At 32.9% G+C, this 13,320-nt stretch overlaps 1 protein-coding gene across 1 annotated transcript; it reads right to left on the bottom strand.

Annotated features, from left to right (window-relative positions):
* Window positions 1-8,752: 8,752 nt before the first annotated feature.
* LOC109795795 (AP2-like ethylene-responsive transcription factor ANT) lies at window positions 8,753-12,826 on the bottom strand. The gene is made up of 9 exons (XM_020355335.3): window positions 11,765-12,826; window positions 11,015-11,645; window positions 10,800-10,882; window positions 10,630-10,638; window positions 10,447-10,535; window positions 10,283-10,356; window positions 10,140-10,190; window positions 9,968-10,044; window positions 8,753-9,530 (listed from the first exon to the last, which is right to left on the bottom strand). The coding sequence occupies exons 1-9, from the start codon at window positions 12,042-12,044 to the stop codon at window positions 8,884-8,886; spliced, it is 1,941 nt and encodes a 646-aa protein (XP_020210924.1). The 5' UTR covers window positions 12,045-12,826; the 3' UTR covers window positions 8,753-8,883.
* Between the last annotated feature and the right edge of the window lie 494 nt (window positions 12,827-13,320).

Raw genomic sequence — 13,320 nt, 5'->3', positions numbered from 1 at the left:
CGTACAGGAGCAGTTAGAATTTAGAACTTAAAAGCGGTTGTGTTTTTAAATGATGCATATCACTTCTTAAAGTGACTTTCTCTGCTAGTACAGTATCTCCTTTTCTTGTGTTTAGACTTTAGAGTATAGGGTTTAAGATTTAGCATTTAAAGTTTTGTAATCTACATAAACTGGATGTCTGTGCTACCCTTGAATTTTATGCCACTAGCCTTCGATAAAATTGATCTTTCATCCCGAAATTAACTAAGCATTTGATGCACCTGGCCAGATACCGGGTAATGGGTACTGTGCTCAATCCTGTCCCTTTCACAAGTCATTAAGAAACGAGTTTTAATTTATTAGCTCCAATCTTATGTTTTATTGGCCTTTTAATTCAAGCCACATGAGCAACCAACACGTCTTTAAACTAGTTTTATTAAAAAACAAAACATGGTATTCTCCGATGATTAGAATCACTGTAATTTTCAATAAGAATCGGTAATTTATCTCAATAATCCATGTTGATATTTAATGTAAGTTTATGTAAATTTTCAGTGGGGTAGCCTCATTAGCTATTAGGCTTGGCTTAACGATAGTAGTAGTTAGCCCAGGTTTAAATTTTTGTCGTTGTTACTGTATAAAAAAAAATTGGCATTCAGGTTTCTTTTATTATTTCTCATGTTTTTACGTGATTAAAAAAAATAGAAGGAAAAACTGAAGCAAGCCCATAAAGCTCCAATTCATGAGATGCAATCATCGTCAGATTTTCTTTAATTGAACTGAAAAGGCTAGATATAGATTAAGGAAAATGGGTACTATGATGCTTCCTTTCTCTTGCTGGTCAAAGCTCATCAAGCCAGCTAAAGCTTTTGCAATAATTTATGACATCATGAGTGTGTATGTCAAAGTTGTAAAAATTGTTTATTATTTTAATAATTGGTTATGTCTATAATCGATTCTAATCGGAATAAATTTTTGTTTGAGAAAATTTGTTGAAAAGTAACTTTTAATTGTTTAATTTCGTTTAAATACAATTAAAAAATTAGATTTTATGTAGTAAATCAGTTATAAAGAAAAAAAATTGTTTACAAATTTAAACAATTTTTTTTTTTCATTGAAAACAACCGAACTAATAGAAAAAAAATATTTCTCAAACATGCTACATGTTTTCACTTTCCATGTAAACGAATCAATATAAATAATTTTATTTTACGAATACATATCGTTTAGAAATTGAGTTGAAACATTATGGACAACCATCAAAATTCTTACGTTTGGGTCATACAAATGGTCAGTTGGCCAAAAGAAGGAGCAGGCCATCTTTTTTGGGCCATGAAGATACTCATTTAGGCCTCTTTTACATTTGTTTTGGGCTGGATCAGTAGAAGTAGTGTAAGAAAAGTTATATTCTTTTAAATTCTTACGTGGAGAAATGCTTTCTTTACCCATCTTATTGCTTCCTTCCAGTACCATCATTGTTGTTTTGGAATGGACGTTCTAGAACATATATAATATAATAAACTGGATGCAGGAATTCCCTCTTATATGGATATTTCTTTTGGTGGGCTCGTTGACTATATGAATGGATTTTGGGGTCATTTCTCAATGTATTAATTGATCGCGTTTAAGAGTTCTTGGATTCATATTAGATGATATATACACCTCTTTTTTTTTATAAATACACCTCCTTAATTTTTTTTTTAAAATATAAAATATTATAGTTTTTTTTTTTAATTTTCTAATTTTATTCTTCCAACTTTTAATTTGCTACTTTCTTCTTCTTTTTTACACATTTTTTTTTAATTTTTACATGCTACTAAAATAGGTGAATGAAATCCATGCCCACAAGGAGGTTGATAAAATCAAAGATTTGTTATCTCCATGCGTCATCCAGGTCCTCCGAGGCTTCTGGAAAATATTGGTAAATAATGTGGCCAATTATGGTTGTAATTCTTTATTAGGACTTTGGAGAAATAAGTTGCTTCTTCTAATTTTCATAAAATACTTCAAAATAATTTATGAAACTTATTTTTATAAGCTATTATCTCCATTGCTCCTATTACAAAATTAAGTGGGCCTAATAATGAAGTCGTAATTTATATGAGGCCTTGGGTTATAACTTTATTATTACCCTGTTAACAAAGAGTAGATTAAGTTGACTTCCATGAGTCCAAATGTAATGTAGCTTTCAAGTTTCAAATATTTAAAGTTTTAGGTATAAGAAATAAAAAAATAAAGAGAGTAAATAGTTGCACAATAATATAAAAAAAAATTGATATTGTCATACCCACATATAATTTGATGATTATTATCCTAACATTCTTAAAAGTCATATCTATAATATTATTATTTTTTATTGATTCTAGGAAATACAATATGGAAATCGCATTCAAGTACTGAAATCATGCAGGATATTGTGCGGAGAAAAAGTTGGTTGTAAAAAATATGGAAAGATATTGTGCGGAGAAAAATTTGGTCCTAAAAAATATGGAAATTGAAAAACCAGAGTATATATATAAAGAAGGTTTAAATATTTTTTTTATCTCTATAATTTCATGAATTCTACTTCTTAATCTTTATAATTAAAATTATTTCATTCCTTAGTCCTTATAATTAAAATTATTGCACTTATGTTTATGAACGCATCGGTTTTGTTTCTTTTTAAATTTATATAATTTTATAAATTTTATCATTTAATTTTTATAATAATAAGGAACTAAAAAAATAAAAATATTATATGCATAAACTAATAAGTAACGTTTTTAATTATAATTTATAAGGAGTAAGAGATAATTTATATAAAATTATAGTAATAGAAGAATAGTTAAAACTATAAAGAAATACAATATGTAGAACAGAAGCTATTCACACTTGTACACTATTTATAGTAAACTTTATGGCTAGCTATAGCACTCTTTAAGATTACAACTATATATGTGTATGTATGTAATATTATGGGGCTTTCGGCGTTAAATTATTTTAGAAAATCATAACACAACTACATTGATGGAGGAAACTATAACACAATAACAATAACTCAATAAAAAAAGTACTAATGCAGCAAAAATTAAATCTCTTACTTACAAGAGTTAAAAAAAGTATTAATGCATTAAAAATTAAATCCCTTACTTGCAAGAGTTAATGAGTAGAACCAATAAAATAGAACAATAACAGATAATCTAGACATAAAGAGACACAAATTTTTAACATGAAAATTCCCTTAATGTAAGTGTAAAAATTTCAAGTCATTTAGACTAAAGAAAAACTTCACTACAATGAATAAAGGGTACAAGAGAGTCTCCAATGGATACATCAAACGGTGTTTACAATCAACTATAACAAATCAAGCACAATTGCTTACAAATGAAAAATAAGAAGAAAAATTTCAAAACAAAATTCTAACTACAAGACATTTTTCTCCCACTTTAGATTGTCTTTCGACAATCTAAGTGTTAAATATGAAACGCTACATCATACAAATCTGCTATCCAAAAATAAGCTTGATATAATGATGAACAAATATCTAGTTAAAATTCAACAAACAATGTCCTAGTGGATATGCAACCTAAACAATGGAACTTTCTTTCTTCTCTTATCTCTATATTTTATTGTTGTTTTCTCTTAAAATGAGTCACTCTCTACCCTAACCTGACCCCCTTACTTTGTTAAGTAAGACATAATGAACTTACATATTTTAGGGCTATTCTCTATATAAGAAAGTAGTTCAAATTAAATTCAACAAATATCCCTCACACAACTATATGGAGATGACCACCAAATCAATGATCTCATAATAAACTTTAAACTTTTCTCTTAGTAATGCCTTAGTAATTAATCATATCTACATCATTATTATTAGTGAGAATTTTGGCCAATAATACTAATAATAATAATATTAATAATAATAATAATAATAATAATATTTTTAAAACAATATATATAAATATATATATATGGATGTTTTGTCGTATTAAAAAAATTGAATATATAATAATTATGTTATTTATAATTCATATATTTCATATATAGTATTTATTAATTATTTGATTTTTCATTTCTGTTTACATACCTGTGTTCTTATTTAGTGACATGTATTATACTAGTATAATTTCTTAGCATTGCATATATGGATCCCATATATTAATGCATATGTACTCTCATGGACACAACAATAAAAACATTATTGAGAGAAACACATGTAGCACAACGCTGCTGCCATTTTCTTAGAGCTACCTGAGAAGGACGGGTCCTAATTGAAACGAGGAGATTTTGAAGAAAGAGCCTGTAAATTGTAATAGTATCATAGGCCTCCCTGGATGAAACATGGCTCGTTCATAGGGGACACATATATTATTCTCTCTCTTTCATTACACAGCACAAAACATATTCACAATCACAACGTTATATTTTGGTCCCCCTATACGGTCCTATTATTCAAGAATACGTCATCCAATTTGGTGTTTTAATCAAGTTGTAGCACAAGATAAGGCTAAAGCATGTTTTGGGGACCATCTCTGTTACAATGCATGCACCCTGTTTTTGTGTGTGTATATATATATATATATATAATTTTTATTTTTTGGTGGGGGGACCTTATGTATCTTAAACATTAAAGTTTATCAATACACGTACAGTAGCCATGCCTATGCCAAAAATTAAGGGGGGAAGAAGAGGTTTTATAAGAATAAACATGGTGCACCCTTGTTCAAAGGATGTCACAGAGCAACCACCACCCTACAATCATGCAATTTATTTTGACAATGGAATAAATTACAAAAGGAAATGGGATTTCTTTGCCTCAAAGGGAAGCTCATGAGTCGTTGGTTTTGAGTTTTGACCTATGCCTTCACACCTTGTCTCAAATAAAACATGCTACGTGTTAACTAGCTTCATCTTTCCTTTCTGTGTGCCTAATTATTCAACTTTAATTATATTCATTTTGAATTCACACCTACCACATTCACGTTCTTTAATTTCGTATCCTATTGTCAAGTCCTTTCAATGTCTTCAATGCAACAATGTACACGTACGTAATCCTGAAAAATTTTTCACTAAGTTTTCAAATTCTGATAAACTGGCACCATAATCCAGCTCATGTGCAAGAGCATGCTTTTCCAACGCTGTCCTTTGTCTTTGTGAACTTTTTTTTTTGTTTGTGTTTGTTTGCTTGTTATAGGCTGTCCACAATAATAAGATTTGTAATCATATTTGTTGACTAATCTCTACGGATAGAAAGAAAAACAATAAAACTGAAGTGGATATTACTTTTTTCCCTCTGTTAAGAGTGAGGTACATCTTTCACTTTCCTTTCTTTTACACGAGACTTGCTAGCTTTTTGACCATCAATATTCTTATTCTAGTTTACCCTTTTGCTTTTCATGCAATCTTGCTTCTTGCTGTGTTTCACTTTAGACGTTCCCGCTTTCCCTTTGTTACAACAAAGATTTCTTTTCTATTCCTATTTCCTCATGCATTTTATTTGGATATAAAAAAGCTTAAGATCAAATTAATCATCCCTCGCGGTTTCCACCGTTTTTTCGAACGACTAAGTTCAATCCTCCCCAATGAACAAATCCGTTGACCAGCATCGTATTCGGCGATTATTTTACCTGGTTCAATTAGTTCATTAATGCTTGGGAAATGGTACAAATATACTCTCACTTTTTTTTTCACGTGCCTATACTGTTAATTTGCAAGGTTTGGATGCATTCCCACAAAAACATCTGCAATTAGAGTTGTTTATAAGCAATTTTTTGTATCACATCACTAGCACGTCAACTCTAAACCATTTTATGAATTGTTAAAATTTTAGTAAAATTACTTATAAACAACTCCTACTTGATATGTTCTAAGTGTGCATTTTTGTCCACGGAAAAGTATAGTATATTGTTTAATGACGTTGATGGAGCGCGCCCTACCATTGCAATATTACATTAATAATGATCCACGTACATTTGCTGGATGCAATTACCAGTCCAAGACAAGTATTAATTGGAACAGGAGATGTTGCTTTATTAACAATCTGCAGAATGCCATGATTATTATTTTGGATTCTAATTAACTATTTGTCATGTCTAAAGTAAAGAGAGTATACAGTACTTGTGTACCTAACCCTTCTATTTGACGTGGCTCCACCATCTTGCAATCACTCAATTGAGAGCAAACTATTTCAAATAAAATTACAAATAAGTCTCCTGAGAGTACTAATGTAAAATAATAAAAACAAGTATTTTACTGTGGTTTTTATTTTTACTGAAAAATATTTAATAATTACTTAGGATCTTATTGGATAAATTTCCCCTGAAACATTTTTAGGAGAGAAAAATAAGAAGAAAAAGATTGAAATAAGTTCTATCATAAACTAATTTGTAAAAGTTTTCTTTTATATTAATTTTTCTAAAATCTTATTTTTAATACATGTATAGGTTAGTTTTAACTTATGAAAATACTTACTTTAATATTCTTTTTTACTTGTCTTTCCTAAAAGTGTTTATCCATAAATTTATCCAAATAAGTCTTTAATTATTTAACACATCATTTAGTTCTTGAATTTGTTTGAGAATTTTTAATGAAGTCACTAAATTAAAAAATTATAACTAGGTCCTTCATTTTTTTTTATTTTATATTTTTGTATTTTTGTATGAGGGTCAAACTCGTTTACAATTCATATAATTTGATAAAATATTTTTTTATAATTTTGTATTTGAATAGTCATATCAAATTACTACTTTATTTTATCGTCTATGCATATCAGGTTATAATTTCTATTCGTAAAAATTCACATAATCTCCTCAATCATAGTCTTTATAGGAATTCTTGAATAGTAAAAAAAATTAAACGTGCATGATTAAAATCTGATATATATATATATATATATATATATATATATATATGAATGTTTACATGAAAAAATAATTTAATATGATTGTCAATGTATAAGGATATAAAAAATATTTTATCAATTTTCTCATTATAAACAAATATGTAACTTCATAGACTAAATTATAAAAATATTAAAAACAATTAACTTAATTACAATTTTTTAATTTGAAGATCTAATTAAACTTTTCTAAAATTACTTAATTAAATCTCTCACACACCAAACGAAATATTAAACCTTATTTAATCGATATGTTTACAGCAATACCCCTGAAGGAAATAGAAACAAGGAAGGTAGCTCTATCTAGATTCCTTAATCTGATCACTCATTTACCCCGTACCTAAAGATAAATCACTAGAACCTGTCTTTTTCTCTTGTTAAAGATAGTTTTATAAAATAATTCGGATTATAAACGCATTATTAGAGATGATGCAAAGAAACAGCTATTCCCAACTTCAGGAATGAACCACTTCCAGCTTTCCCGGCACTGATTCCTCGTTGTCGTCCCATATATACTATGGTCAAGAATCAAGAATAGTAGTGCAATCAAGCACAAATACTTACACACGAGGGAGACACAAACACACGTGGGAAAACTACCACTCGATAACATGATGGACTCAAGTTGTGTTAAGGCTCCAAAGCATCCACATCAAGACATGAAATCACTTTAAGTCCCAATATCCATCTCTGGATTTCGGCAATTGGAATGAGAAAAGCAATGGAATTTTTTAACCACGTAGCCACTTTTCTTTTTAGAAAGAATTAGTGGTGTACCCAGGTAATTATGACGATTTAGCCAACCAGAAACTTTCATGCAAGAATCTCCACAATGATCCCCTTTTCTTTTTTGAATAATGAATGGAGCATTAGCTGCCTTTGGAGAAAGCTGAGATAAGAACGGTTTATGCAATGATAGTATTTTGCAGACTGAGGAACACATTAGCTACAAAACGAGATGATGTGGTCAAAGGAGTGGTCACATTGCATTATTGGGAAACATTGAGCTGATTTTGTACTTAGCAGGACCTAGAAAAGATGCAACTCCAAAAAGAAAATTCAATAATGTAAGGGCCACTTCCATATTGCCAAACATCATTTCATAGAATTTAATCATTAGTCCCCCCCATTAATTAATTCTTTCCCTCAATATGCATATTTCCATTCCAACATATAGCCAAAAGGCTATGTTTGTAAAGGCCATGTTACACTTGTTACATAAAGATGACAGATTGGTGGCCCCATCCTGCCTTTCATTAATTCCCCAAATTCCTCCACTCACGTCCTTGCACAGTAGAAAACCAAATGTTACTTCAAACCCAACTTTATCCCATTAAGGACTTCTTCTCATCCCTCCAAACACCAGTCCCCACCTTTTCTTTTATTTATATAATAACATGCACATCATTGTTAGAATTGTTATGTTTTGAATTTGTTTGAGAGTGACATATTTTTTTAGAAAAACTTCTGTATTATTTTACTATTAGCATTAACAATTTTACAATAATAACATATTTATGAATTTGAACTTAAAATCCCATGATTTTGTTTTTAGTATCATTTTAAAAGTTTCTTACCAATAAAGCATATGTTCACTTTATTAACTTATTTCTTATCTTATTTTAAGAATGAGAAATCTTGTTTATATTCCAAAATTCATAACGTGACTAAATAATAATTTTGATCAAATCCTATTGGTAAGTTATACCTTAGCTACCCAAATTTTAAAAAACCTGACTTTAGTATGTTAAGATGACCACATTGATCATTTCATCGATTTACCGCACCAACTTAGATATGTCATATTGGACAAATATTTGCCGCATCTATCAGAATTAACCCCGTAAATATAAAATAAATGACAGAATAATCAATTTAAAAATGCTTATAAGATACCAAAGGGATTTTTTTAAAACTTAAAACTTAGATAACCTAAATTGAAGAAAAAAAATATAAGGTGAGACCAAAAGTATGTTTTAGCCGCATTACATGATAATGAAAAATGAAGCAGATGTATCTCTTTTTCAGGTATCAGTCCATGCAGCAAAAACTGGCAAGTGAGACAAAGTAATAGCAGGAGGTGGCCTCATTTGAACCGTTGGTGAGGGTAACCAAGAAGCAACAGTGGTACCAATGGGGTTCACAATCTTTGTTTCCATCGGTGGTTTTGGAAACAGAAGCGAGGGACCCGTTTTATCAGGACTAGCCTCTCTTGAGCTGCTTAAACTGGTCACCAGCGAGGACGGGTTTGAAAAATGAGTCCCAATCTTGCTAGACTCCTCCACCGAATCAATCCCAATGAGATCTTGTAGGGCCACAGAGAATGCACTGTTTCTATAATTTCCGCAGTGCATTATTTTTTGGTCACAGCCATGTGGCGTCTGATTAAACAAACCCATTTTCCACTCAGAATTCTTTTCATTGTTGTTGTTTCTTGCTTGAACCGTTTCAACGTTGCTATGGCTTGTTGCTACACCCTTGTTGTACTCAATGGCCTCGTTTCTTGGATCGTTATCTTTGTTTCTCCTTGCGAGCTCCCCAGCAAGAAGATTACTACTGGCCATGATTTTCTCAACATCGTATCTTGAAATGTCAAAGTTTGTGACTGCATTTGCGCCGCGAAATTTGATCGCGGCTACATCGTATGCTTCTGCTGCTTCCTCTTGAGTGCCTAGAAGAAAAATTAACATTAGTATTCAATGTTATTAGAACTGTACCGGTGATTGATTAACTCATTCAAAGTAGTAAGTTAGTAACTAGTCGAATTGCATAAATGGTCAATAATAAAGGGGTTTAGAAAATTTGAACTTTTTTTTTAAAACCATTCTTGTCAAGATACCCTTTATCCATCCCTATCTGCGAGAGTAACAGCCTTAAAAAAGTTGGTATGTTTCATTCAAAGTAGAGGTATGGTCAGCCTTATAAAAAGCACACTACTAGTCACAAGTGTTTGGGAAAAGAGAGATTGGAGCAGAAATCTAATAAATGCCATATGATGTTTACTTTTCTTAACAAATCTAGCAGCTTAAAAATACACCAAAATTTGCATTCTTGGTTTCTACCAAGACCCCCCTGGTAATTAGAAGTGGACGGTAATTTAGGACTTACTGAATGTTCCTAGGTAAAGGTCCTTGTTCCCAGCAACTCTGCCTATTCTTGCTTGCCATCTTCCATGTTGGTGGTGCCTGCATAACATTAAAAAATGAACTGAACCCAAATTCCCATACCAAAATGTCACTAATCCAAATGAACAAAAAGGGTGCAGGAGAACCGTACGCACCTAGTGACCCCTCTGTATATCGAAGCACCCCTTGAAAATCCGCTGCTTTTTCTGCAAAGCAAATAGATATTCGATCACATTGATTATCACATAATTGGTAGCTTTTGCCTAGGTAATTTTATTTAATTACTCGATATGTGTACCTTCTCAAGTGTGCAACGTATTCCTGCCTGCTCATGTTCTTCATTTCTTCAAGTTCAACTTGGTAATTTTCTATCTGCCAAAGAACAAAAAGAATGGGATTCTGATTCACACAAGTTTCGAATTAAACAAAAGAAACAAACATGCTACACGAAATGAAATTTACCGCAAAGTTAATGTGCGTTGAAGGTCCCCAGTACTTGAGAGCCGCGAGATCATAGGCTCTTGCAGCTTTCTCTTCCATATCGTAACCCCCTTTAGTCCAAAAAACCAAATTGACCACGTAACAGTTAGAAACAGTAGCGAAGGTATAGAAAAAGTGAAGTCTTTAGGTAGAGGAGAGACATACCCAAATATACTGCAACATGCAAAGTTCGATTTGATAATCGTCCACAAGCACGAACACATGACACAAGTTAGTGGGCACATGTCAGATTAGGGACCAAAAGCTTTTGATGGAGAAGAATACTTCCAAAAAAATAATAAAAATGTCAACCACTACTATTCTCTCTCACTAACCTTGTCTTCCTTTCCTAGTCTGCCCTTCCTTCTTGCAACTATTATCCCACAAGTGCGCTTCATACCTCCCAGTCCATCTATGCCTAATGGAAAAACAATCACAAGATAAAATTATTACCAAAAAAACATAATTGACTAAACAAAGAAACCCAATTTATTTCAAGATTGGAAGTCTCAGCAAAAGTTACACAAATTAAGAAAGCTTCAAAACTAACCTTGTGACTCCTCTATACTGCGAAGTTCTCTGCCCAAATGTGTCAATAGATTTCCTATGCACTGGTTGCTTCTGACCCATCTTACCATGTCCTCTTTTCTTTGCATCCACAGCCACAGAATCTGTTCCAGAAGGAGCAGTGACACAACTAGATTGAGAACCAGGACTCATAGATAAGCTTAGAGACTGTAACTCTCCACACCCAACACTTCCAAGAGTGGTGCCACCACAGTTCATTTGCTGCTCCAGACCCTGTTGATGAGTAGTTGAATAATCCCTTGGAGCCCCCCAGTTTTTTAAACCTTCTTCTGTCATTTGAGGCATTAGGGAGCTGCAAACCGAAACTTGTGTTACCTTGGTTTGTTGACTTTGTTCCCCCAACGGCGCTTGATAATAAGCAAGTCCTGAATAATAAGGGTGTGTTTGGACATTCATATGCCCTTGTTGCCTGAAGGGTTCTGAAAGAAAGCCTCTGTTGGGTTGAGCCTCTACATTTTGAGTGTTATAATACATGCTGTCTAGGCTCAGAGCCATTGCATTTGCCCCTCTCTCGTGGCTACCATATTCGTGAGTTCCCATAGTTGCACCACCTAGGAAGTCCTCCAATTTTGGAGAGGAAGTTGGCACCATCACTTCAATAATGCAACCAAGGTAGTAATTATTAACGGGCCATACATGGCATAAAAATATAAAAATAAAATTAAAAATAAAACTACTTTTTTCCAAAAGAAATAAATATAGAAAAACCAACCTTGCGTTTGTGATCTACTGAGAGCTTCCAAGATACAAAGTGAGCCATCTGACTTGAGGGGCATTACGGTAAGAGGAGAATGAAAGTTACCGTTTTCCCCAACACCGTAACAGATTCCGGAGTTGGACATGTGAGGAGAAGACATGTAGAAGCTTGTCGGAACCGCGGCGTTGGAAACAGTGGCTGAAGTAGCCTCCATTTTCATGTGGGGTGAGAGAGAGAAGCCCAACCAGTTATGATTGTTTCCATCATCGGTGTTACTCTCATTCATGCCCTTCATCTTGTTGCTTTTGTTTTTTCTTTTTGGTTACTCGAAAAGGTATGTAATCGCTCGCTACCAGTAAGGAAGGCAAGGCAATGATTGCTCGGCAAATAAACTAATCATCACGTTGAATAAAAATCTCAGCACATCAAGACTTGGATTTTTGTTGTGCTGCTAGTTGCTACAACAACAATGTAAAGTTTTTTTCTCCTCTACCAACCAAACTCATCGTTCTATGCGCTCACCACAAAACACAAATGTGTCTCTCTCCAAACACAACAAAACTATAAGCAAAAGGAATGAATTCTCGACGAGCGAAGATTGGGGAGCACCCACTTCATTCCATAGGGATCTGTGTATGTATATATGAATGAGAAAGACCACGTCTTTTTGGTTTTGGGTTTGCCTCCTCTCTCTCTCTCTCTCTCTTCTCTTTTCTTAAAAATTATAAACTTTATTTCTAGTTACTACCCTCCGTTAAACCCTACCTTTAAACCCAGAATGAGAGCGAAATAATAGCGAGAGTACTAGGATATAACTATTTTGGTGAGGGTCTGTGTGTCTATGCGCGTTGGAAACTTGAAAGCGTGTGGTGAGGTAGCTATTATGTAGCTGAATCTAGTGAGCAATGCATGACATGAAATGGGCACTAGAGTGGGCTCGCAAGTGGGAATTGGGAAAGGATTCAGAATTCAGAACTCGGATAACCAAAAACTCAGCATCTCAGCAACCCTTTTATTTTTACAGTGACAACGTAGCTAGCTACATAGATAGATTTGACGGGAAGGACCTATCTGCCCATGCAGTCACTTCACACAGTACAACACTCCAATTTCAAATCTATTTTAATCTATACCCATCACCCATTTGGTTTTTTTTTTTTTTTTTCTTCTTCTGATTTGGTTCGAAGGGTATAAATGAGAAATAATAAAAGTGAAACCTAAAGGACAAATTAGTGTTACAGTACTTGACTGGGAGGATGAATGGGTAACAACTGTGGATGTGGACAAAGAGAGGTTTATTTGGTGGGTCATTTGATCTGACCTCTGCTGACTATACGAGCCAATCTGAATTATCCTTCGGTGCTTTGTTTGTTTGACAGCAAAGGGGTGAGTTGTGAATGTCAAAATTCCCGCAACTACTCAAGAAAGGAAGCCATTTACCATACAATGTGTAGGCCGTAAAGGAAACATACATGTAGCATAGCAAGTATCTTCGAACAAGCCTAAAAAAGTTATCACATAAATAAACAAAACTCGATGTAAACACTTTTATTCTTCTGCAATTTTTTTTT

The sequence above is a fragment of the Cajanus cajan genome, chromosome 6, assembly GCF_000230855.2.
Source record: "Cajanus cajan strain Asha chromosome 6, NIPB_CcT2T_4, whole genome shotgun sequence".
Taxonomy (NCBI): domain Eukaryota; kingdom Viridiplantae; phylum Streptophyta; class Magnoliopsida; order Fabales; family Fabaceae; genus Cajanus; species Cajanus cajan.
Note: the sequence above shows the minus strand (reverse complement) of the source record. Positions and strands in the feature narration are given on the sequence as shown.